Source organism: Entelurus aequoreus, linkage group LG18, assembly GCF_033978785.1.
Source record: "Entelurus aequoreus isolate RoL-2023_Sb linkage group LG18, RoL_Eaeq_v1.1, whole genome shotgun sequence".
Classification (NCBI taxonomy): Eukaryota; Metazoa; Chordata; class Actinopteri; order Syngnathiformes; family Syngnathidae; genus Entelurus; species Entelurus aequoreus.
The window spans coordinates 21,940,577-21,968,230 of NC_084748.1; the positions used below are offsets into that span (position 1 = coordinate 21,940,577).

The window sequence follows — 27,654 nt, forward strand, 5'->3', positions numbered from 1 at the left end:
CATATTCAGTTGAATATGCTACAAAGACAACATATTTGATGTTCAAACTGATAAACATTTTTTTTTTGCAAATAATCATTAACTTTAGAATTTGATGCCAGCAACATGTGACAAAGAAGTTGGGAAAGGTGGCAATAAATACTGATAAAGTTGAGGAATGCTCATCAAACACTTATTTGGAACATCCCACAGGTGTGCAGGCTAATTGGGAACAGGTGGGTGCCATGATTGGGTATAAAAACAGCTTCCCAAAAAATGCTCAGTCTTTCACAAGAAAGGATGGGGCAAGGTACACCCCTTTGTCCACAACTGCGTGAGCAAATAGTCAAACAGTTTAAGAACAACGTTTCTCAAAGTGCAATTGCAAGAAATTTTGGGATTTCAACATCTACGGTCCATAATATCATCAAGAGGTTCAGAGAATCTGGAGAAACGTATTGAATGACCGTGACCTTCGATCCCTCAGACGGCACTGTATCAAAAAACAACATCAATCTCTAAATGATATCACCACATGGGCTCAGGAACACTTCAGAAAACACTAAATACAGTAGGTCGCTACATCTGTAAGTGCAAGTTAAAGCTCTACTATGCAAAGCGAAAGCCATTTATCAACAACATCCAGAAACGCCGCCGGATTCTCTGGGCCCGAGATCATCTAAGATCGACTGATGCAAAGTGGAAAAGTGTTCTGTGGTCTGACGAGTCCACATTTCAAATTGTTTTTTCAAATATTCGACATCGTGTCATCCGGACCAAAGGGGAAGCGAACCATCCAGACTTTTATCGACGCAAAGTTGAAAAGCCAGCATCTGTGATGGTATGGAGGTGCATTAGTGCCCAAGGCATGGGTAACTTACACATCTGTGAAGGCACCAATAATGCTGAAAGGTACATACAGGTTTTGGAACAACATATGCTGCCATCTAAGCGCCATATTTTTCAGGGACACCCCTGCTTATTTCAGCAAGACAATGCCAAGCCACATTCAGCACACGTTACAACAGCTTGGCTTTGTAAAAAAAGAGTGCAGGTACTTTCCTGGCCCGCCTGCAGTCCAGACCTGTCTCCCATCGAAAATGTGTGGCGCATTATGAAGCGTAAAATACGACAGCGGAGACCCCGGACTGTTGAACGACTGAAGCTCTACATAAAACAAGAATGGGAAATAATTCCACTTTCAAAGCTTCAACAATTAGTTTCCTCAGTTCCAAATCGTTTACTGAGTGTTGTTAAAAGAAAAGGTGATGTAACACAGTAGTGAACATGCCCTTTCCCAACTACTTTGGCACGTGTTGCAGCCATGAAATTCTAAGTTAATTATTATTTGCAAAAAAAAAAATAAAGTTTATGAGTTTGAACATCAAATATCTTGTCTTTGTAGTGCATTCAATTGAATATGGGTTGAAAAGGATTTGCAAATCATTGTATTCCGTTTGTATTTACATCTAACACAATTTCCCAACTCATATGGAAACGGGGTTTGTAAATTGGCCCTTTGTAACATATCTTTGTCTTTGTGTGTTGTATGTAGACCACATTGCTTTGCAGATTTCAGTGATGCAAATGCATGTCAAGTTGATCAACAGATTGTATTATTCTCCAGTGCAATAACAGTACTGAAATGAAGGCTAAAAGGGCATTATTGGGAGCCTTAAAAAAAAAAAAAGAAGTAACTTAATAGTTACTTTTCACAGTAACACATTACTTTTTGGTGTAAGTAACTAAGTCAGTAACTAAATTACTTTTGAAATAAGGTAACTAGTAAATGTAACTAGTTACTGGTTTTCAGTAACTAACCCAACACTGCATTTGAGTAATGGGGATCCCAAATACACAAAGACAGGTACATCAACATGTCAGGGGAATTCATTTCTAAAATGTGTTGTAGCAAAATTTAAAAAAAAAAAAGATTATTTATAAAAATATATTACCCCTACATATTAATCAAAAAAATAACTGATTCAAGAAATAATGGCTTGGTGGAACCCTACTTTTTATGAAGAAAGCAGCTGCGGTACAGTACAATGTCATGTGTACACAATCTAAACAAGTCAAGTTACCTGTTATCGAGGAAAGCAGCTAAAGTAAATACTGTGTCTGTTTTGAAAGCGCTCAAATTTGCATGCAAAAAGATAAAAGTTTTATCATAAATGAGCCAAACTTGACAATACATCCCGCCCCAGACAAGGCGTCCATCAGAAGGCGGTGTCAGGCAGGGTTTAACTGTCTTATATGAAACGTGTTGTTAAACATGATCTACAGACTGGAGAAGCATCACTGACATGAACTGACATGACTGCGTCAAGTATTTGCAGATGTCACTGACATTTAACTGGGAGGAAACCACTGAAGAGACAGAAGCAACTTTTGCTGAAGGTAAGTACAAATGATTTACTTTTTTAAGACACTGATGTTGATTAACGCTGTAGTTTGATGAACTGGAAACGTACGTCTTGGATGCAAACTGCACAGCATCTAAAGTGCTTTGTATCAAATGTTGTGAAATCATTCAGCAGGAATGTGTCACATAACAGACGACTCTGTACATTCCATAGTCAACACCAAGCTGCTCTTTCCTAAGTGCATGCTTTTCATATAGTTAATACTGCACGTATAGCTCCCTTTCTATTGGTAATCCATTCCAGTAGGTCAGACTGAAACAGGGTAGTACATAAACAGAATTGTTTTCCCCATAAAAAGTAATATAATTAATCAATTTAATCCAGACACCCAAATATGATCTGCATAACACAACCAATTCAGCTCGAATCCCGAGGTACATGTGCATGTTAAGTCACAATAAAGCCTACAGTCTACACATGGTACTGCATGCAGTGCAGGTCAAAGAGGAAACAGTTTCGATGTATGTTTACTGTACATTATGGAGTTTGCCTTGCTGTGATTATGTAGTACTATTGAGTATTAATATGATGTTTTGTCGCAGTAATTTCTACACCAAAGCCAAGGGTGTCCAAAGTGCGGCCATTTGTGGCCTCAGCTAATTTTTTTAACGGCCTACGGCACCCTTTAAAAAATTACTGAAAAAGAAAATGAAACATAAAAAAGTGTAATAAAAGAGCAAACAGGTGAAATGTAACGAGAAAATGTTGCAATTTTGTCTCTAATAACACTAATAAAATCATTTAAAAATGTCATAATAATCTATCAAATTTAATATTTTGAATTATTGACCTATTTAAAGCTCCAATTACTTCACATCAAAAATTAAATATATTTTTTGGGGAAAATATTGCTTATTTTATGTGTTTGCCATACAAAAAACAAAGTTTTCTTTGACGTAAAGGGTATAATACAGGGGTCTCAGACACGCGGCCCACGGGCCAACCCCTCCCCCAACCCTGCCCCCCCACACCTCAAGCCCGGAAGAATTAGTGTTGCAAGGGGCTCTGGGTATTTGTTCAGTTGTGTTTATGTTGTGTTACGGAGCGGATGTTCTCCCGAAATGTTTTGTCTTTTTTTTTTTGGTGTGGGTTCACAGTGTGGCGCATATTTGTAGCAGTGTTAAAGTTGTTTATATGGCAACCCTCAGTGTGACCTGTATGGCTGTTGATCAAGTATGACTTGCAGTCACTTACATGTGTCTTCAGAAGCCTCATACAACATGTGAATTGTCCGGCACTCTGTTTGTATTGTGAAAAAGCGGACGCGACGACAGGTTGTATGGTGAAAAAGCGGAGGCGACGCCAGGTTGTAGAGGACATTTAATGTAGTGCCATCACGGCACGCCCATAAAGGCCTACTGAAATGATTTTTTTTTAATTTAAACGGGGATAGCAGATCCATTCTATGTGTCATACTTGATCATTTCGCGATATTGCCATATTTTTGCTGAAAGGATTTAGAAGAGAACATCGACGATAAAGTTTGCAACTTTTGGTCGCTGATAAAAAAAGCCTTGCCTGTACCGGAAGTAGCGTGACGTCACAGGTTGAAAGGCTCCTCACATTTCCCCATTGTTTACACCAGCAGCGAGAGCGATTCGGACCGAGAAAGCGACGATTACCCCATTAATTTGAGCGAGGATGAAAGATTTGTGGATGAGGAACATGAGAGTGAAGGACTAGAGTGCAGTGCAGGACGTATCTTTTTTCGCTCTGACCATAACTTAGGTACAAGCTGGCTCATTGGATTCCACACTCTCTCCTTTTTCTATTGTGGATCACGGATTTGTATTTTAAACCACCTCGGATACTATATCCTCTTGAAAATGAGAGTCGAGAACGCAAAATGGACATTCACAGTGACTTTTATCTCCACGACAATACATCGGCAAAGCACTTTAGCTACGGCGCTAACGTGATAGCATCGGGCTTAACTGCAGATAGAAACAAAAGAAATAAACCCTTGACTGGAAGGATAGACAGAAAATCAACAATACTATTTAACCATGGACCTGTAACTACACGGTTAATGCTTTCCAGCCTGGCTGTTTCTAACGACACCATTGAAGCTAACTTAGCAACGGGACCTCACAGAGCTATGCAGGACGCATCTTTTTTCGCTCTGACCGTAACTTAGGTACAAGCTGGCTCATTGGATTCCACACTCTCTCCTTTTTCTATTTTGGATTACGGATTTGTATTTTAAACCACCTCGGATACTATATCCTCTTGAAAATGAGAGTCGAGAACGCAAAATGGACATTCACAGTGACTTTTATCTCCACGACAATACATCGGCGAAGCACTTTAGCTACGGAGCTAACGTGATAGCATCGGGCTTAACTGCAGATAGAAACAAAAGAAATAAACCCTTGACTGGAAGGATAGACAGAAAATCAACAAAACTATTTAACCATGGACCTGTAACTACACGGTTAATTCTTTCCAGTCTGGCTGTTGCTAACGACGCCATTGAAGCTAACTTAGCAACGGGACCTCACAGAGCTATGCAGGACGCATCTTTTTTCGCTCTGACCGTAACTTAGGTACGAGCTGGCTCATTGGATTCCACACTCTATCCTTTTTCTATTGTGGATTATGGATTTGTATTTTAAACCACCTCGGATACTATATCCTCTTGAAAATGAGAGTCGAGAACGCAAAATGGACATTCACAGTGACTTTTATCTCCACGACAATACATCGGCAAAGCACTTTAGCTACGGCGCTAACGTGATAGCATCGGGCTTAACTGCAGATAGAAACAAAAGAAATAAACCCTTGACTGGAAGGATAGACAGAAAATCAACAATACTATTAAACCATGGACCTGTAACTACACGGTTAATGCTTTCCAGCCTGGCTGTTGCTAATGACGCCATTGAAGCTAACTTAGCAATGGGACCTCACAGAGCTATGTTAAAAACATTAGCTATCCACCTATGCCAGCCAGCCCTCATCTGCTCATCAACACCCGTGCTCACCTGCATTCCAGCGATCGACACAGCGACCAAGGACTTCACCCGATCATCAATGCGGTCGGCGGCTAGCGTCGGATAGCGCGTCTGCTATCCAAGTCAAAGTCCTCCTGGTTGTGTTGCTGCAGCCAGCCGCTAATACACCGACCCCACCTACAACGTTCTTCTTTGCAGTCTTCATTGTTCATTAAACTAATTGCAAAAGATTCACCACGCAGATGTCCAGAATACTGTGGAATTTTGCGATGAAAACCGAGCTTTTTGTATTGGATACAATGTGTCCGAATACTTCCGTTTCAACGATTGACGTCACGCGCATACGTCATCATACATAGACGTTTTCAACCGGAAGTTTCGCGGGAAATTTAAAATTGCACTTTATAAGTTAACCCAGCCGTATTGGCATGTGTTGCAATGTTAAGATTTCATCATTGATATATAAACTATCAGACTGCGTGGTCGGTAGTAGTGGGTTTCAGTAGGCCTTTAATATTGTTGTCCGGGAGAAATTCGGGAAATTGGTTGCCCCGAGAGATTGTCGGGAGGGGCACTGAAATTTGTGAGTCCCCCGGAAAAATCGGGAGGGTTGGCAAGTATGTTGCTAGGGCGGGAAAGCCATTCAAAGAAGGTGAATTCATTAAAAAGTGCATGTTAGATTTTTTTAAGTTTCTGCATCCAGTGTTCCCCAGGTAAATTGAGTTTGAGACCCCTGGTATAAAATAAACAAACAAACCAAAACATTTCTAAAATAATGAAAACTTATAAGCATTTTAGTGGGACTTTTTTTCCCCTTTTTTTTTAAATTGTCATTGCTAAAAAAAATAATGAATCAAAATCAATGTTGTTATATTGATTATATAATATTAAAAGATTGGATATTTTGTGTTTTTGCCAAAAAAATTGGATTTGAGAAAAAAAATAACATATGACTGATTCAACATTTTAATGACTGAGACCCTTTCATGTCCCTGTGACCAAACTTCAGGGAAGCCATAAAGGTAAAAAAAATCTATATTTTGTATTGGTTTTAAAAATTACAAATATTAGAATGGCCCCTGCATGCTTAAATTTTTCAGTGTGCGGCCCTCAGTGGAAATAGTTTGAACTCCTCTGACCACAGAGGAACAAATGGTTAAAGTATTTGTGTGACAGAAACTCGGCGCACCTTGAAAAAGCACAGAGAGGAGCTACTGCTGAGGAACTAATGTTATGTCATTAAGTCTGTTGGGACGTCACCTGTGAAATATTAGCCCCAAGCTAATTTTTTAACAGGGAGGGACACATTCGAACAGAAATATTATCATACTATCAGAGCGGCTCCAAAATGTTGTCACATTTGCTCAAATCCAAAATTGTCCATTTCGTTGAGAGGAAAGTTGATCAATTACATTGTTTAGATTTTAGATAGCCGTGCAAAAAGAGGCAACAAGAAAGTTAAAACGAGACAAAACAAAGGAGCAAGCAGGTGAGTTAAGGAAGAGGGAAAAGGAAGTGTCCGCTTTCGATGAACGCAAACAGGTGTAAAGAGAAGACGTTGAAAAGCAAGTAGTTCTTGCTTTTCCAGCTCTATTTTCAGGTATATACCTCAGAGTCAGATATGTCGGTACTTGACACATGCTCACTTTTCGCATGCTAATATTAGAAAGTTAGGTTTTTATTTGAGGTATTTTTTACAGTGACACATCACAGAGATATAAAAACCTTGAAGTGTGCGAACTGTTGGCATGCTAACGTTTCATAGTGCAGCTATTCTAGGCTGACCATACTTCCTCTTTTCCCCGGACATGTCCTCTTTTGCGGGTGTGTCCGGGCGGGGTTTCTTAAATGCCTCAAATGTCCGGCATTTTGAGTTAGGGTTGCGTGTATTTTCAATGTACATCTTGGGCAGGGATCGGCAACCCATAACAACTAAATTAAGGGTGTGCCGTGATGGCACTGCATATATTATCCTCTATTACTTGCACAAACAACATGCCTGCCCGGCCTCATGTTGTATGAAGCTTTGACTTGCACACGTGAGATACAGCAAGGCATACTTGGTCAACAGCCACACAGCTTACACTGACGGTTGCCGTATAAAACAACTTTAACACTGTTACGTTACAAATATGCGCCACACTGTGAACCCACACCAAAAAAGAATGACAAATACATTTCTGGAGAACCTCTGCACCGTAACACAACATAAACACAACACAACAAATACCCAGGATCCCATGCAGCCCTAACTCTCTAACCTCAACCGACGCACGGAGGGGGGATGGGGGGGGGGTGATGTGTGGGGGGGTGGTGATGTGTGGGGGGGTTTGGTGCTAGCGGGCGTGTAGACTGGGAGAGTTAGGGCTGCATGGGATTCTGGGTATTTGTTGTGTTGTGTTTATGTTGTGTTACGGTGCTGAGGTTCTCCAGAAATGTATTTGTCATTCTTTTTTGGTGTGGGTTCGCAGTGTGGCGCATATTTGTAACGTAACAGTGTTAAAGTTGTTTTATACGACCGCCGTCAGTGTAAGCTGTGTGGCTGCTGACCAAGTAAGCTTTGCTGTCATTTTCGTGTGAAAGCAGAAGATGCATTCAACATGTGGCTGAGCAGGTACGCTGTTCAAGCAGGCTGTAGAGGGCGCTAAAGGCAGTGCCATCACGCCCAAATTTCGGGTGTCTCCCGGGAAAAGTGGGAGGATTGGCAACTATGACGCTGTTGAACGCCATTCATGTAAATCTCGCGGGCCGCATTAACTTTAAACTGTCGTATTAAAGTGCGGGGCGGGGCGCGTGTCTGAGACCCCTGGTTTAAACATAGCACAAAGCAATAAAAAGCTTTGTATACAGTGTTATTTCATTTTAAATTTCAAAAGAGTTTTGAGGCTCCCATTGTTTTCTTTCATTTGTGAAACTCGTCAAAATGGCTCTTTGAGTGATAAAGGTTGCCGACCCTAGACTCTAGGGTTAAGTTAAGAAGGGGTTAAACAAAACAAGCTGTGAAGGTGCGCACGCAGAAACATTCGTGAGGGAGGGGCAGGGACACAGAGCGAGAGAGCTAGTGAGTGGAGACAGACATGAAAACAAGAAATGCCGAAAAGTAAATGCAACTTCACGGATGATTTGCGGAAAAAGTATTTGTGTTTTGGTCCTGGCCGTGACACATGTGAAGCAGAATGCACTGTGTGCAAAGCAGGAACGTGTATATATGTGGCAAATAAAGATCTACAAGCCCATATCGACACTACAAAGCACAAAACAGCTGTGCAGGGCGAGAGCTCATTTATGACAACCTTTTTCCAAAACACAACATAGAATGTGAGATATAACAGGATAATGCATACATTTGTCATTTGTTTTCAAAACGCTTACAAAAAAATGGTACCCCAAAAATGTACTGTGGGACCCCATTTGTATGATTTGATGGGGTCCCTGGGACCCCATTTTGAAAATTCCTAGCGCCAACACTACTGTCAACATAGGAGAAAAAATGCTTTATTTAAATAAATATATTACTTATGAAGCAAGTTCGAGTGTCATTGGCAAATTTTCACCTAGTCCCGGCCTTGGCGTGCTGCCCACCTTGGCACGCATATATGTGTCCTCTTTTTGGGATTTCAGAATATGGTCAGCCTAAGCTATTCATGTAAGAGTCCTTTTTTGTTACCTGATGCTATCTGGGTAGCATGCTAACTGTTAACATTTCTTTTTGGCTTTGGCTTTTCTGCATTTGCACACAACTTCTAGGATGACTTCATTATGACACACAATACACCTGATGATTTGTACATATTTATTCATTGTTATTGTTATTTTTATTATTGATGATATGGTCATCTTTGTGGCAAATATTATTTTTCACTTTACTTGCAGACGTCCTGAGCATCTTGTTCTGACCGACACTTGACCAAACTCACAAACCCAACCAGCATTACTTTCCACAAGCAGCAGCAAGTACTTCCAGATCTGTCATGGAGGAAAAACACACACAACAAGGAAAAAAAGTAATAGAGTTCAGTGGTGTTGTGCGCGAGTTTAAGCCCGAGGATCGAGTGCACGTACAACGCATCTTTTCTGAGGGGATGATGGAGATGATATACGACACGTCTATCAGAGGCTTCAGACATCATCCTGAGAGCCTCCTGCTCTATTCAGCTATGACAAGTGCAGTAAACATTACACTTTATACACATTCACTTTATACACATTTTACTTTATACACATACAGTACCCATGGCAGCACGGTGGCAGAGGGGTTAGTGCGTCTGCCTCACAATACGAAGGTCCTGGGTTCGATCCTGCGCTCGGGATCTTTCTGTGTGGAGTTTGCATGTTCTCCCCGTGACTGCGTGGGTTCCCTCCGGGTACTCCGGCTTCCTCCCACTTCCAAAGACATGCACCTGGGGATAGGTTGATTGGCAACACTAAATTGGCCCTAGTGTGTGAATGTGAGTGTGAATGTTGTCTGTCTATCTGTGTTGGCCCTGCGATGAGGTGGCGACTTGTCCAGGGTGTACCCCGCCTTCCGCCCGATTGTAGCTGAGATAGGCTCCAGCACCCCCCGCGACCCCATAAGGGATAGGCGGTAGAAAATGGATGGATGGACATACAGTACCCTTAATATGCCTTACACTTGATACAACTACACTGTATACACCTTACACATACAGTACACTGTACTTTATACACACACATATGCTTTATACACTTACATACACCTTACACTTTAAAAACATCACACTTTATACACATCACACTTTATCAGTGGTGGGCCGTGCGTTTCCCACCTGGGCCTTCAGTGATGTCCAACTTCAATGATTACCCCTCAAAATACCATCATTTATGTCCCCACATGACCATTGCTGGATAAATACTTTACAAAAACACATTTACGCACTACTGTGCATTGGATCCCCTCAAAATTGTACAAAACGGGTTATTTTCTGGCGCATTTAAAAATCAATAAACACGCATCAGCAATTAAAACATATCTTATGTGAGACTGTCACAATTAAAATTGCAAAAAAACATATTAAACATGAAAAAAATAAAGAAAATATTTGAACTCCCAATTTGTAGCTCCTATTCGACGCCGTATAAGCCAGTGGTACCCCTCGTAGTCGGTTGATTCGAGTGGAAATGGCGGGCATTTCCCCATTTCATCGCCGGGACAGCTGAGCTAGCTTCCGGGGTTTGCTGACATCATCTCACAAGATGAAGTTTCTCTCTAAATATCCTTCTTGAAAATGGCCTTGCAAATATATATCTGCCACCTAATAAATCCCTGCTAGCCTGGTATGGCTATGGCGCAACACTTCCTGCTTCCTGCTAAATTGCAACTTGTGATTGGATACTCACTTTGGAGTGACAAATTAGTATATTAAATCACAGTCTTGTTAACATCAGGCTACCTAGATAGGCTACTGTCAACAACTTGTGATCTGATTGGCTATAGCAACTGTCTATCAGCTGTATGTGTTCTCAAATGCATCCGCTAACTGAGCTACATAGCACCGCCAAGGCTCAAACCAGTGAGTATCCAATCACAGGACGCATAAATGTCACGTTCAACCTCAGGCCAGCTAAAAGGCCTTACTGACAACAACTCGTGATCTGATTGGATATCGCAATTATCTATCAACTGTATGTGCCCGTTCACTTACAGTGCACAGACGCCCGCATTGTTGATTCTGAAGGCCCCGGGCAGATTTGGTACAGCATGGCAACATAAACTAGCTGAATTCTGATTGGATAAAAACTCTAACCTAAAAACAACAGCACTGGGATGAGCATAATATGACATGAAAGAATATGAATACTTTTAGATATTCAGCGAAAGTAAATAAAAAAATACTTTTATCTTTACTTATGATCATGATTTCTGGTTATGTTAGGCCAGCGGCGAAGGCCTTGTTGGCCCTGACGGCCCACCACTGCACTTTACACATCTCACTTTAAACACAAAATACTTTATACACATACACTTTGTACTTGTACACTTTGTACGCATACACTTTATACTACACATGCACTTCATCATTTGATGATCAAATCATTTTGAATGGACATGTCCTTAAACTGCCTCGTTACAGTACGAGAGCAAACATGTACATGAACATAGGCCCAGTGTCGTATCGTAAAACTGGAGCTGAAAGCTGAGAACAAAAGAATGTTGTAGATTGTAGATTAAATAGCTAGTTAGCTAAAATAAATTGTTAGCTTACCAACCAACAAGCCTCGGCAATATAAATATAGTATTTAATAGGTGACACAACACCAACAGTGTGAATGTAATATTTTAGTGCATGGACCTCCTTTTGTTGGTCCATTTTTTTACAGACAAGTCTGGTGATGTATTGTACTTGGCAGTAGATGATAAGAGATTATATTATCTGCTCATATCCGCCATCTGGTGGTTGTTTGCGCACAATGCAGCTCCTCCTAGAATAACATTTAAAAATTAAACCCCCCACCCTCCCAACATCAGACTGGCACATGAGAGCAGATGGTTTGACAAAAACAGAGTCTTTGAATCTCAGAAAAAAATAAAATAATGCTATTTAGTAACAGTAGAAGAGAAAGTCAAACACAAATACAAATAGACGGAATAGAAATTGAAAGAGTAAATTAAACCAATTTTCTAGGTATAATGATTGATAATAAATTGAACTGGAAATCTCATGTAAAAAATATACAACATAAAGTAGCAAGAAACACGTCAATAATGAATGAAGCAAAACATGTTCTAGACCAAAAATCACTTCATATTCTCTGCTGCTCGCTAGTGTTACCATATCTGAGTTACTGTGTAGAAATATGGGGAAATAACTACAAAAGTACACTTCATTCATTAACGGTGTTACAAAAAAGATCAGTTACAATAATACATAATGTTGGATATAGAGAACATACTAACCCTTTATTTATTGAATCAAAAATACTGAAATTCCACGACATAGTGAATTTGCAAACAGCTAAAATTATACACAAAGCAAACTATAATCTGCTACCCAAGAATATACAACAATTCTTCTCAACAAAAGAGAAGAAATATAATCTTAGAGAAAATTTTAATTTAAAACATTTGTACGCACATACAACACGTAAGACCTTCAGTATATCAGTATGTGGAATTACATTATGGAATGGATTAAGCAAATACATCAAACAATGTACTAATATAATCCACTTCAAGAAACTCTTCAAACTTAAAGTGTTTACAAAGTACAAAGAAGAAGAACCATGATAAACATTCTGAATTTATCTCATCCATCCATTCATTTTCAAGATAATCTTACACATCTCACCATATGAAATATAACTTAATTCACCAATTATTATTTATTTATTCATTTTGATTGTTATTACTTATGGAGTATATTGTGAATACATTGAGAAAAGGATGTGAACAAAAGTTGTAGCAACTGCTATGTAAAGGAAAATGGGTAGGATTAAATAAGCTCTGCTTCTTCCTACTCCTTTTCGAACATGTTGAATAGACAAACTGGAAATTGTTATGTATCATGTTGTATGCATGCATGTTCGAAATAAACTCAAACTCAACTCAACTCAACTCAGAATCAGATTTAGAATCTGCTTTATTGGACAAATCTCCACCCAAGAATAGGACTATATGAATCCCGTCCCTACTGTATGTGTATTTAAAGATCTGTCCTTATCTTCCACTGTCAGTTGCTGGCTTCGTGCTCACCAAGTGTTGGTGGATGATAGTACTCCTCCCTGTGCTGGTGCTGTGTGGCCGTTATTTGTGCAGCAGGTGGGTGATTCTGGGTTATCTGACGGAAGCCATGAGGACTGACATGGGTCACATGGAAGAAGTCTACATAAACTCACCAAGTAAGTACTGTTTGAAACCAAAATAAATTACCTTTTATTCTGAAAAACAAACCTATAGGAAGGTTACATATGACGTCACATCTGTTTTTCACATGATGATCAACCAGCTTGAGTGTAGCATCAAAACAAGTGAAAGTGAGTGTAAAGTTTGAGCAGAAAATGCCGTATTGATGTATTGCTGTTCTGTTCTTGGGTGTTCCAGTCGTTCAAATAGAGAGATAGAAAAGAGCTTTCATAGAGTCCTGAAAGAAGGTAATAAAGTCAGGAAGAAAACGAAAGTGTGTCAAAGAAAATGGCTCTTAAAGATATCCCTTTCATCATCTTGTGGAATACAATCGTATCATGCTCGTGTCTGCAGTGATCACTTTGTAAAATGTTTGAACATTTGAAACTACTACTGTATTAGTAGTGCTTTATAGTAAAACTAAACGTAAAGAAAGGACAATCGATCACATTAGTTTTTTGTTCTTTTTAAATATAACTACAAAGACCTGGTTGTGCAAATAAACTAACGCCATGTTAAGTCCTAGTAATAAATATTGTGAATGTTAGTCCAAGCCACCATGTATTTATTGCAGATTTTCATAATGGAAACTAAAAACATTATGACCACATTATAGCATATTTGGTGATATTTGTTAGCATCAAAAAAATATCCTTCACCGTATTAATAAACTAGATGAGGCTCAACACCACATACTATATCTTGATATTGCTAGCAAACATCTATAGCTAAATAATGAGATATACGAAAACACAAGCATGTTTAACACATGTATCATGTTGTAATTGTATGCATGTTCGAAATAAACTCAAACCATAACCATAACCTAAACATATAGATTACTTTCTTTAATGAAGACAAGAATATAAGTTGGTGTATTACCTAACCTTATTCTGATGACTTGCATTGATTGGAGTCAGACAGGATTCACAGTTGTGCTCCATAACTCCTCTTTTTCGAATTACATTGTGGAGGTGAAAACAAGTCTTCCTTTCTGTCCAATACCACATGAAAGTGGTTGGTTTTTGGCATCTTATTTGTCCAGCTTCCATACTCGTTTTTAAACACTTTGCAAGAAATACATCGACGGCAAACTCCGTAGCTTGCCAGCTTGTGCGTGCTAGCTTTCTGAGACTCTTATTTTGTTAGCGCAAGCAGGATGAAGCAGCACTTTTATTGTGGAGAGAGGAACCGTGTGGTCGGTTTTTAAGCTTGTGACAGCATGTGTATTACGTACGCTATATTTGTGTCTTAATGTTAAGGTTGCAAAGGCAGATTTTGAGGACAGAAATACATGTTTTGCAAGGACATTATATTTTGAAAATAAATTAAACTCACGCAAAAAAAAGAGCGAATATAGATGTATTTTGTGCACAATAACGTGCTTGCTTGTTTGCTATTATCCATATTAAGGCTCAATAATTAGTGCTGTCTGCAGTCAGATGGATGAGCTCTCTCTCTTCCGCTCTCTCAACCTCACCCTTCTGTGCATTCAACTTTTTTTTCTACACTCGCTCAAATTTCTGCTCAAGTTTAGACACATAGTGTTATACTTGCATCAAAAAGGCAACCAATCAGAGAACTGGACACGTGTACTCTGACTGGCTGCTTGGTCTCCAATCAGATCGCTTGTTATGTTATCCCGGAAGCATCAGTTCGCACCTGATGGAGTCAATTGTCGGGTCCCAATTCGGGGGCTGCATCTTTCTGGGTCATTGAGAGAGTCATCCAGTCGCAGCTGGAGCGATTTTATTTGGGACGGACGAGCCTTCGCATATCGCAACACTTCCTGTTTGTGTCACATGGCCTTGCGGTTAGAGTGTCCGCCCTGAGATCGGTAGGTTGTGAGTTCAAACCCCGGCCGAGTCATACCAAGACTATAAAATGGGACCCATTACCTCCAAGGGTTGGAATTGGGGGTTAACTCACCAAAATGATTCCTGAGCACGGCCACCACTGCTGCTCACTGCTCTCCTCACCTCCCAGTAGGTGAACAAGGGGATGGGTCATATGCAAAGGTTAATTTCACCACATCTAGTGTGTGTGTGAAAATCATTGGTACTTTAATGTTCACATCCTCCAGCTCAGGTCCACAAAGTGAAGAAAAGAAGATAAATAAATCTAACAAAATATTAAATTATGAAAAAAGTTGTTTTATATTATCCTGTGTAATCTCCTGCTCATAGACAAATCGGTTATTTTTTAAACATAGCCTATATATACTATATAGTGTAACCTAAATTGTATAGAGCACTCTGGTCAACTTTATTTTTAAAATCTGCTTTAAATATGCAGTGAATTTCAGCAATAAGAGGTGTTTAGGATATCTACATGTTATGCATTACATTTTGTATTATTAATTAATTAATTAATTTGTATTAACTGGATCGTGCTTTATAAAGCAAATAGGTATTGGTTAGTTTATGGAGAAATGTTATACGAAGGTTTAGTTAGTTTTTAAGATAAAATTGTAATATGCAATACAACAATCAGCTAGCAAACTCACTTGAGGAGTTGGACATATGTGTACCCTCAAAATGGAGACAATCTAGATCAGTGTTTTTCAACCTTTTTTCAATCTAGGCACATTTTTTTCATTGAAAAAATCCGGAGGCACACCACCAGCAGAAATCCTTAAAATATGAAACTCAATAGACTATAAACAGTAATTGTACTACTCAGATATTATTTTAAACACACAAAATTGGCCTTAGTGTGTGAATGTGAATGATGTCTATCTGTGTTGGCCCTGTGAGGAGGTGGCGACTTGTCCAGGGTAAACCCCGCCTTCTGCCCGAGTGCAGCTGGGACAGGGGCCAGTCCCACCCGAAATCCCGAGAGGGACAAACATTAGAAAGATTTATAAATGGATGTTTTAAAACAATAGGGAATATAAATGTATTCTGCAAAAGACCAGACCATTATTTTTAAATAATTCTAAATATGGCTCTACAATATAGCAGTGGATATTTGCTTTTTAAATCCTGTTGTAAAAGTTTGTACATTATATATATATATATATATATATATATATATATATATATATATATATATATATATATATATATATATATATATATATATATATATATATATATATATAAATATATATATATATATATATATACCTTAATATTGTAGAGCCATATTTAGAATTATTTAAAAATAATATATATATATATATATATATATATATATATATATATATATATATATATATATATATATATATATATATATATATATATATATATATATATATATATATATATATATATACAACTACAACATAAATAAATCATATATTTACACATGATACATTTTACTGCATTTGTTAGTGGATTTTTAAAAATGTGTTTAGTATTAAAAAAAAAACAAAAAACTCTTACATGTTCAAAATAAACTTCAACCAACCAACCAATATGTCATTGTTCCACCCTTACATTGTATTTTATCTGTTTACTGCTATAAAATTGTATTAATTGATTAGCTTGGAAGTTATTGTGATGTATTTGAATTGTTTATTAATGGAAAACCCTTTGAGATGCACCATCTCGTTTTCAAGGGGGACCAAAGACATTTAAAATTAACACAATGCAGTACAACAAAGAACAAGTTACACAACAAACAATTACAGACAATCATTAAAGACAATTTTGCTCAGATACCTCTCAGCTCAAACAACTCTCTCATGTAGAAAAAACCCATATTGTTTTTACCATTTTTCCCAGGAGATTTCCCATATTTTAAAATGCAAATGTTGATGTTCCTCTTAAATATGTGAACCAAAAGTGTTTGTGAAATTCCTTGATGATTTTTGGTGCTAAATTAAACACAACATTAGTGCCGCATAAAACATTGTGACACTATTGATCCGACGTTTTCAAAAAAAATAATGTTCCATCCATCCATTTCCTACCGCTTAAAATACTTCATGCCTTATCCAGCTTTTTACTGACATATACTATTGTTGTTTAGCTAAATTTTACTGCATTTTTTAGTGGATTTTTAAAAATGTGTATTTAATTATTTTTAAAGCAATCACTCGTTTTTGAACTCTCCTTTAAATTACCTGAAAGTTACTGAGTCTGTAGTAGTGATCCTGACTTTTCTCTGTTTTGTTGTGAATGTTATTGTGGTTTGATTGTATGTATACACAAACCTGTCTGGGACCTATAGATTTGGCTAAAACCTGATACATTTACAAAATTAAATCTTTGTTTATTAATTTGGACTGTCACTAAACTAAATAAATACTTGAAATTGAAATTGAAATGAATATTGGCTTCAAATGTTGGTTTTCGGACTCCTTGACTACTAAAAATTGGTATCGACATTGGTCCCCCCAAAAAAATATTGGTCAATCTTTAGTGCTGACACGCATGTTCATGAAATATTTCAATACATCATTAAATTAGGAAATAGTTATTTAAATCATGAAATCATTAACTAATTAATTAAATAAAAAATAAATCATGAAACAATAAATTAATTAAATGATTAAAAAATTGATTACATTTAGTAATGATCAGTGTTGGGTTAGTCACTGAAATCCAGTAACTAGTTACAGTTACTACTTACTTTATTTCAAAAGTAACACAGTTACTTACTCAGTTACTTACACCAAAAAGTAATGTGTTACTGTGAAAAGTAACTATTTAGTTACTTATATTTATTTTTTTATTTTTTTTAAGGCCCCCTTTAATGCCCTTTTAGCCTTCATTTCAGTACTGTTATTGCACTGGAGAATAAAACAATCTGTTGATCAACTTGACATGCATTTAGTTATTTCAATTAAGAGGAGAAAACTATAATTTACGTGGGATATTGATTTTTGAAATAGGTAAAGTAAGAACAAATATAAAATACAAATGTATTTAAACTGGTCGAGGAAATAGTCCCCACAACCAGAGTACGTGTTTTTCCAAATCAGAAGCCCTGGGTTGATAGATCGGTCCGAGAGGCTTTGAAAGCGCGCACCTCAGCCTACAGCAGAGGGCGCGCGACCGGTGACATGCACGCGTACAAGGCAGCGTGCTATGACGTCAGGCGTGTAGTGAAGCAGGCAAAGGGAAGATACAGAGACAAAATGGAGTTTCAATTTCAGCAGGCTGACTCCAAAGCTGTATGGCAAGGACTCAGAACCATGACAGACTACAAAGGCAGCATGGTGAATGCTGATGTCTCCCTGGCAAATAGCTAAATACCTTTTATTCACGGTTTGAGGCTGCAAATTCAAACAGCAGCCTTCTTGGCGCCGCAAAAGAGGGTATGGCCACTGGCAATGGGGACTCAGCATTCAGAATAACAGAACATGACGTGAGGAGAACCTTTAAGAGGGTGAATACCAGGAAAGCCACAGGGCCAGACGGCATTCCTGGTTGCGTCCTAAAAGTCTGTGCTGACCAACTGGCACCGGTATACACAGACATATTCAATCTGTCCCTTGAACAGTCCGTCATCCCCACCTGTCTGAAAAAATCCACCATTGTCCCTGTTCCAAAGACATCTGCCCCTGCCTGCCTCAACGACTACCGCCCCGTAGCCCTCACCCCCATAGCCATGAAGTGCTTTGAGAAGCTAATCAAAGACCACATATGCTCCTCCCTCCCCCCGCTATAGACCCCCTGCAATTTGCATACCGCCCAAACAGGTCAACCGACGATGCAATCGCACACGTATTGCATACTGCCCCGACACACCTGGACAAAGGCATGGGAACTATGTGAGAATGCTGTTCATAGACTACAGTTCAGCATTCAACACCATAGTCCCATCCAAACTCGTCATCAAGCTCAAGGACCTGGGCTTGAACTCAACCCTCTGTCAGTGGGTCCTGGATTTCCTGACAGCAGACCACAAGTGGTGAGAGCAGGGAACTGCACCTCATCACCCATCATCCTCAACATCGCTGCCCCCCAGGGATGCGTTCTGAGCCCCCTCCTCTATTCACTCTACACACATGACTGTGTGGCTAAAAACACCACCAACTCCATTGTGAAATTTGCTGACGACAGCTGTGGTGGGCCTGATCTCCGGTAACGATGAGACGGCCTACCTGAGTGAAGTGAAGAACCTGGCACTATGGTGTCAGGAGAACTACCTCGCCCTGAACGTCAGCAAGACCAAGGAGATCATAGTGGATTTTACGAGACGGGGGGCAAGGAACTACAGTCCACTCAGCATAGACGGGACGCCGGTCGAGAGAGTGACCAACTTCAAATACCTCGGAGTGACAATATCAGAAGACCTGTCCTGGACCACACACTTAGACAACGTGGTGAAAAAGGCATGACAGCGTCTCTACTTCCTCAGGAAACTCAGGAAGTTCAAGCTAAACCACAAGATCTTCAGAAACTTCTACTCATGCACAACAGAGAGTGTCATGAGTGGAAACATCACCTCCTGGTTTGGGAATAGCACCGCACACGACCGCAACAGACTGCAGAGAGTGGCCAGATCAGACGAGCGCACCATCGGAAAAGTGCTCCCAACCATCTGCAACATCTACACCAGGCGGTGTAGATCCAAGGCCAAGAGGATAGTGAGGGACTCTAGCCACCCAAGCAACTGCCTCTTCTCACTGCTGTAGTCAGGCAAGCGCTACCGGAGTCTCATGGCCAACACGGAGAGACTCAGGAGGAGCTTCTATCCCCAAGCCATCAAACTGCTCAACTGCACCGCTGATTAACACTTATCACAATTGCACAAAACCGCACGCACAAGAATCACTTTACTTACCACTGTAATTACCGGACTACAATACTCTTCATTCAATGACTGTAAATAATGTAAAAACAAGAGTATAAAGAAGTCATACTGTTCCATTACCTCTGTTCATACGACTGTCACTACTCAACTGCCAAAAGAACTGTAGACACCTTAATATTTATTACTTCCTATACTGTATATACTGTGTATACTGTATATACTGTTATACTATTTGATATTGCACTGGTACTGTATGTGACTACTGTATTTTTACTTGTACTGATACTTCTACCATAACTACTGGGACTTATTGTGCAACTTATTGTCTTGTAATTAATGTACATCAGAGCTATTCAAATTGTTGTATTTTTTATATTTAGTGTATTAGATTCAGCAACTAGTGTTTGGATCCCACTGTACGCAATATCTGAAGAGCATGGAAAAAAGCATTTCACTGTGGTGTACTCTGCATGTGACGAATAAAACCCTTGAACCTTGAACCTTGAACCTATTTCAGTTTTATGAGTTAAATGGTGGAACAAGCTCAGGGATGAGCTGGAGACATGTAGTTCTTTGTTAAGGTTTAAGAAAACCTTGAAAGGTAAAATAATTGAAAATTACAAAATATAGTAACAATTACTTTCATCCCATTGATTTTTTTTTTAACGTTGATGTTCCAGGCAATCTAATGTTCGGTGAATGTATAGGATAGGCAAATATAAGCTTTGGCTTCGGCCTATTCCTTTTTCTGTATTTATTTTTCTTTTCTTTTCTTTTTGTGTGTAAATGTGTATGATTGTTAATATGTCTAATCTGTACTGTTAAACTGGTCACACAAAATGGTTGATGGTTGATTATATGACCGAAATAAACATATTTAATTCATTCATTTGCATCACTGAACTCTGTTAAGCAAAGTGGTCTACATACAACACACAAAGACAGACATGTTTCAAAGGGCCAATTTGTTTCAAGCCAGAACAAATTGACCAAAGTATTTTAAATAGCTGCAACATAACATACATAAGTAACAAACAGCATAATAACAACATAGCTGTAAACCAAGGAAGGCACACACTACATACACAAAGCCTAACCAGGGGTTTTTCTCTCTCAAGGAATTCTGCAATAAAATCATGTCTGAAGCCCAGAACACTCTACACATTTCCCCAGTTTTAGTTTAGAGATAAGGAAAGATTGGCCTGGCCCACTAGCATCCCTCTTTATGTTTGTGAACTTCATAGTCTATACATTTAGAGTGATGTGATAATCAAACACTCTAGAAGTCTAGAATGAAAGAGTGTATAAGATAATTGACAGAGTGTCTGTACCTTCAGTGCTGCAATGGCTCTATCAATGTTGTCCTGGCTAGCAGTGCCTCGTTAAAATCCAGCTGCTGTTGCTTAGGAGGTGAAGTGTGTCTCTCTTTACTAGCTTCGTCGAAGCATGTTGCTTTTGTAGCTGTTTCAGCAGATTTGAATTGCTAGGATAGGATCTTTGATCCAAGACACAACTTACATCTAACTAAAATGTTCTTTTCTTTGTGGTCGACAAAAGAAAAGTAGTGAGAATATCTCCATGTTAAGAAACTCGGCTTCGGGCTTTTTCATGTCTTGTTAGTAAACACAGACACGCCCCCTCCCACACACACACATACACACACACAGAGCGCGCCTCTTCCTTGTCGCCTCATCTCCGTTGCCTCTTCTGCAGATCTCCAATAAAACACACTCAGATCTTCTCAGTTTCTAGCCGATACTACATAAAAAATAACGTAAAATAACGCAGTAACGGTAACTGAGTTACTGAATATAAAAAATAACGCGTTAGATTACTATTTACCGCCGAAAGTAACGGTGTTACAGTGTTAGTCTCAACACTGGTAATGATTAGTTGAAATTATTAAATAATTACATGTACTATTTCATAGCATGCATTTAATTCCAATTCCAAATATTTATTAAATGAAGTCCCATTTTACCCCATGGGTAAATAGACATTAATTTAAATCAATGTACAAAACCTTCCAATTTTAACACGTAACATGCCTTATACAAATAGATGAGAAATATTGTAGGAAAAACCATACAATAGAATGTAGTACAACTACAGTAGTTTTATCACATAATGTAAAAGTACAATACTTACACTACTTGCACTTCTCCAGTGTTTCTTTTGAGGTGCTTGCCCGTCAAACATGCTATCAGTAGGTTCTCCATATGTTCATGGATAAATGTCCTTGCCTGGTGCTAGACTCATTCTGCTTTAGTATGGTGCAGACGAGGGTTGTACGGTATACTATACTATACTATACTATACTGTTAGTATAGTACCGCGATACTAATGAATCATATTTGGTACTATACCACCTCTAAGAAAACGAGAATGTTCGCGTGCATGTTCAGCAGCGTACATTAATAACTAAATATAAAGGTGAAGTTATAACACTGAAAGACCCTCAGGAAGAGGTGCTTTAAGACATGGCTAGCTAGCTCGCGGCTAATGTCTATCCAGAGTGTTGTAACTACCTCAAATTCACTAATCCTTGTCTCCAGGCGCTAAATGTAGTACATTTATTTCAGGAACCATCCCTGTAGGATGAGTGATAACTATCCATGCTTCACCACACAATTAGTCTCGTTATTGGATGCATTGAAAGCGATCTTAATTGGCAAAATCAAGACAAGATTTCACTATGTCCAATCCAATTGATGGTCATCTTGACTTAGCACACACTACACACAAATGAATGAAGCATTTTTGGTCAACAGCCATACATGTAACACTAAGGGTGACCGTATGAACAACGCCAATACTGTCATATCCATGTGCCATATAGTGAAACCACACTAAACAACAATGACAAACACATTTTGGGAGAATATTTGCAGCGCAACACAACATAAACACTACAGAACAAATTCCCAGAATTCCCTGCACCACCAACTCTTCCGGGACGCTACAATATAAACAAACGCCATTGGTGGATCTACACCTTACATCCACTGTAATGATACCAAGTACAGGAGTGTATCTAGTCGATATTACTATGATTACATCGATATTTTTTAGCATCACAAAATCTTGTTTTTTTGGGGGGGTTTTTATATTATGTTTATAAACTCAGGAAATATGTCTCTGGACACATGAGGACTTTGAATATGAGCAATGTATGATTCTATCATACATTCTTCTGTTGTATCAAACAACAGAAGAATAAGTGATTATTACATTTTAACAGAGTGTAGATAAAACATGTTAAAAGAGAAAATAACTAGATATTAACAGTTAATGAACCAGTAGATTAATAATTTATTTTCTACCACTTGTTTTGACAAAATAATAGAATGATACATGACACAATAAGTTACTCCATATGTCAGCAGCTAAATTAGGAGCCTTTGTGTGTTTACTTACTACTAGTAGACAAGTTGTCTTGTTTGTTCACTATTTTATTTAAGGACAAACTTGCAATAAGAAACATATGTTTAATGTACCGTAAGATTTTTTTGTTAAAATAAAGACAATAATGACATTTTTTGTGGTCCCCTTTATTTAGAAAAGTATCGAAAAGTACTGAAAAGTATTGGAATAATTTTGGTATTACCAAGTTGTAGCTAAAAACCTCTGTAATATTTTTGAGGATTTGTTTTCTTTAATTCAATGAATATCATTCGCTTCTTTGTCTCAACACTGTCCTTCACACTCACTTACCTACTTCCCATGCTTGGAAATACTCAATTATGTACATTTCTGGCTACAGGCTAACGATAGCGAGGATGACCTAATGTTTTGCTCCATCTTATGGGGTTCACTGTGACATTCACTACGCTAACTGCCGATGGGCACGAGTGTAATCAGAATGTTTACTTGGAAATTAAAGCATAAGAATTAGCCAAGGTACTACTGCATAGGATGCAAATTAAAGTGATTGATCGCTGATAGCAGTTTTCCAGACATTATTGTATTTCTGATTTCCCCTCTTTGTGTTCAAACATTGCCAACATTTACGATACTGTTTAGGCTGCAAATAATCTGATACTGTGAAAAACTAAGCATCCTGAATAACACGCACATTTTGTCTTTGAATCCATTGAGAAGTGCTAATGAATCACTGGTGTGAATCATCGACTCCTAACATATTTGCATCAGAATCACGTCATGTCTGTTATTTTTATGTCCTTCATTCATTCATCTTCATTATTTCCACAGACTCGTGCCTGTGGGTCGCCGTTCTAAAAGACCAAGTGGTGGGCGTCGTAGCAGCAGTTCATGAAGGAAAAAATTCTGCCCGGCTGATGCGCATGTCAGTGGACAGGAGGTTCCGCAGATGTGGAGTGGGCAAGGCTCTTGGGTGGAAAGTTCTGGAGTATGCTGTCGCTCAGGGATTCTCCACTGTTGTGCTGGGAACCACGGCCTACTCGTCCGCTGCCCACAAGCTCTACCAGCGACTAGGATTTCAATGTGTTGCGGTCGAAAATGGGCACATGGCGCCTGGTGAACCAACGTTTCCTCTGATAGCAATATTCTACAGGGTCTACTGTAATCACTACATCCTGGAAGTGCAAAATATACCTGTTGACCTCTGTAAGAGACAAGAATAGGTGCTTAATCATCCTTTTGAAACATCCTGGATTAGCGACATCGTGTGACTGGACAAATAACGAGTGTGTAGAAGATTAGGCATTCTGTCAAATTAGAGTCTTACTGTATCACGTTGGGTGTTGTCAAATTTGGCGATTCCTTTTGCCTCCGAACTTTGGGCAAGGGATGAGTATTGGCTGAAAAATTTACTCAAATTACTTAAACGTTTGTGGTATAATCTAGTCCAGATTTGACCTGGACTAATGTGGTCTGCATGCTTTAAAATGGGTTAAGGGTGTCTTCATTGCGTTTTCACAAATGAATGAAAGGTTTCAGGTTCAAGGTTCCGCCTTCCGCCCGATTGTAGCTGAGATAGGCTCCAGCGCCCCCCGCGACCCCGAAGGGAATAAGCGGTAGTAAATGGATGGATGGATGGTTTAAATAATTTATTGTCATATACACAATATGAAACATGTTTCGCCTGTACAATTCTTTCTTTGCTGAACACACTGATGCCGAGTAATAATATAAAGAGAAAAGAAAAAATGATATATTTTATGTAGAGAATATGTGACAGTGTGCATATTTTGTAAAGTGTACAGAAATCAGTGTACATCTGAACTTGTGTAAAACTGCAGTATAGATCAGGTACTGCGTATTATGTTGGTATAGTGAGAATACATGACTGTGATTACAATTCCTGTCAGCGGTTTAGGGGTCTGATGGTTGAGGGAAAGAAAGCGTTTTTTTAGTCTGGAGGTCACCAAATGATTCCCAAGCGTGGCCACCGCTGCTGCTCACTGCTCCCCTCACCTCCCAGGGAGTGAACATGGGGATGGGTCAAATGCAGAGGATAATTTCACCACTCCTAGTGTGTGTGTGACTATCGTTGGGACTTTATCTTAACTTTAACTTTAACTTTAACAGTTTAACAGTTTGTGCTGGGGGTGGTGTCGTACGTGGACCAATAAACTTTGAAAAAAAATGGTTGTTTTCTTTGTCACATTGTTGTTTTTTATCGTTATTTTGCACAAGTGACACAATTATTCAATGATCATAACATGTCAAGTAAAAAGTATCAGCCTGGTATCAACTGGTATCAGTTCCTCCCACCGTCCGAACAGCTGTCAAACCAGTCTGACTCGTCACGGCTTCGCAAACGTTTGTACTAAACAGAATTCGTAATGTCATCATCCAATAGTGATATCAGATGTCAGTATCACATTATATCTTCTTGCATCTAAATGTCCCATACAAGCAGTCCTGCAACGTGTTTACTTGTGCAAAGCTGGACAGCAAGTTAGCTAAGGATTCATTGCCAAATGTACTCCAATCATCACACAATGTTGGTCTTTTCTTGTACTTTAGTCAAGTCGTTTACAAACGATAAACGTGATAGCCCAATGGCTACTATGAGCTAGCAGCTAGATAACAGCTAAGCACACAATAGCACACAAGTTAAACATATATAATAAGTGTACAAATGTTGCAGTTTAAAGCAACACATTCGTCAATATACACAATTATCACATAGTTTTAGTTGTCTATTAATTATGCAAAGACTCCAAGGCAGAAGCGCATTAGAAAGTATTCAGTTACAAACATTTCCGCATCATTCAACTTCATGAGCTTAATTTATAGAGGAACGATTATGCAAAACTAACGTTTCTTACCTATTGGTAGCTGTTGCTGTGTTAAGGGCTCTGTATAAATCCCTAAAATGTGAAATCAAACCATGGAGGCATGGCGAAGATATTTATAAAACAATCTTACCTTCCTTCATACTAGCTTTAAACTAGCCATTTAGCCGTCGTAGTCCGACATTGTAGTCAGTAAGTCTTCTTCTCAGTTCTCTCAAGCCACAAAAATAAGACCGCTCACAAAACGGTACATCTTAAACAAAACGGTCAGAAATCGGCTTTAAGGTGGTCTGTAAATCATAATCTATGCACATTTTTGACCACATAACCACAATTGCATGATACATGTTATGCAGACCACAAGGAAGTGTTATAAATGTAGAGAAAAAAAATCATAATATGACCCCTTTATCAAATATTGTGACCAATAGGTGTTGCAAAAAATGTATATATCAATCAATCAATCAATCAATGTTTATTTATATAGCCCTAAATCACAAAAGTCTCAAAGGGCTGCACAAGCCACAACAACATCCTCGGCACAGAGCCCACACAAGGGACGTCGATGTGAATGACTATGAGAAACCTTGGGGAGGACCGCATATGTGGGTAACCCCCCCTCTAAGTACAGTCCCTAGTGGATCCAACATAACAGTGAGAGTCCAGTCCATAGTGGGGCCAGCAGGAGACCATCCCGAGCGGAGACAGGTCAGTAGCGCAGAGACGTCCCCAACCGATGCACAGGCGAGCGGTCCACCCCGGGTCCCAACTCTGGACAGCCAGCACCTCATCCATGGTCACCGGAACCGGAATAACCCGGCGAGGGGGCAAAGGAGAAAAGAAAACGGCAGATCAACTGGTCTAAAAAAGGGGGGTCTATTTAAAGGCTAGAGTATACAAATGAGTTTTAAGATGGGACTTAAATGCTTCTACTGAGGTAGCATCTCTTAACTGTTACCGGGAGGGCATTCCATAGTACCGGAGCCCGAACAGAAAACGCTCTATAGCCCGCAGACTTTTTTTGGACTCTAGGAATCACTAATAAGCCGGAGTTCTTTGAACGCAGATTTCTTGCCGGGACATATGGTACAATACAGTCAGCAAGATAGGATGGAGCTAGACCGTGTAGTATTTTATACGTAAGTAGTAAAACTTTAAAGTCACATCTTAAGTACACAGGAAGCCAGTTCAGGTGAGCCAGTATAGGCATAATATGATCAAACTTTCTACCCCTCAACTTTCATTTAAGGACAACTTCAATCCCCATACGTAATGGTAGGATAAATAAAAGTGTATCCTATTGCATCCTATAGCTGGGTTGCAATCACGTGACCGAGAGGCACATGCGGGCACTTCCGTGTTTCAGGGGATGGTCTAAGCCCCGTTAGGCTACTGTTTATTTACTTGAATCAGTGCAGATGTAGCCTTATTTTAAAAGGTTTAGAGGCAAATATAAAAGCGATCGTGAAAAGTGGATTTTTACACTCTCAAAACATTTT

At 39.0% G+C, this 27,654-nt stretch overlaps 1 protein-coding gene across 1 annotated transcript; it reads left to right on the top strand.

Moving 5' to 3' along the window:
- The first annotated feature begins 9,237 nt into the window (after positions 1 to 9,237).
- Positions 9,238 to 19,558, top strand: LOC133633538 (N-acetylaspartate synthetase-like). Its single transcript, XM_062026088.1, has 3 exons — positions 9,238 to 9,523; positions 13,052 to 13,216; positions 19,536 to 19,558. The coding sequence occupies exons 1-3, from the start codon at positions 9,331 to 9,333 to the stop codon at positions 19,556 to 19,558; spliced, it is 381 nt and encodes a 126-aa protein (XP_061882072.1). The 5' UTR covers positions 9,238 to 9,330.
- The last annotated feature ends 8,096 nt before the right edge of the window (positions 19,559 to 27,654 follow it).

Excerpts from the sequence above, each read along its gene's own strand:
- LOC133633538 (XM_062026088.1), top strand. The coding sequence starts at position 9,331 with ATGGAGGAAAAACACACACAACAAGGAAAAAAAGTAATAGAGTTCAGT. Across the intron at positions 9,524-13,051 it reads GCTCTATTCAGCTATGACAA|TTGCTGGCTTCGTGCTCACC; the intron begins GTGCAGTAAACA and ends TTCCACTGTCAG. Across the intron at positions 13,217-19,535 it reads AGTCTACATAAACTCACCAA|GAAACTCAGGAAGTTCAAGC; the intron begins GTAAGTACTGTT and ends CTACTTCCTCAG.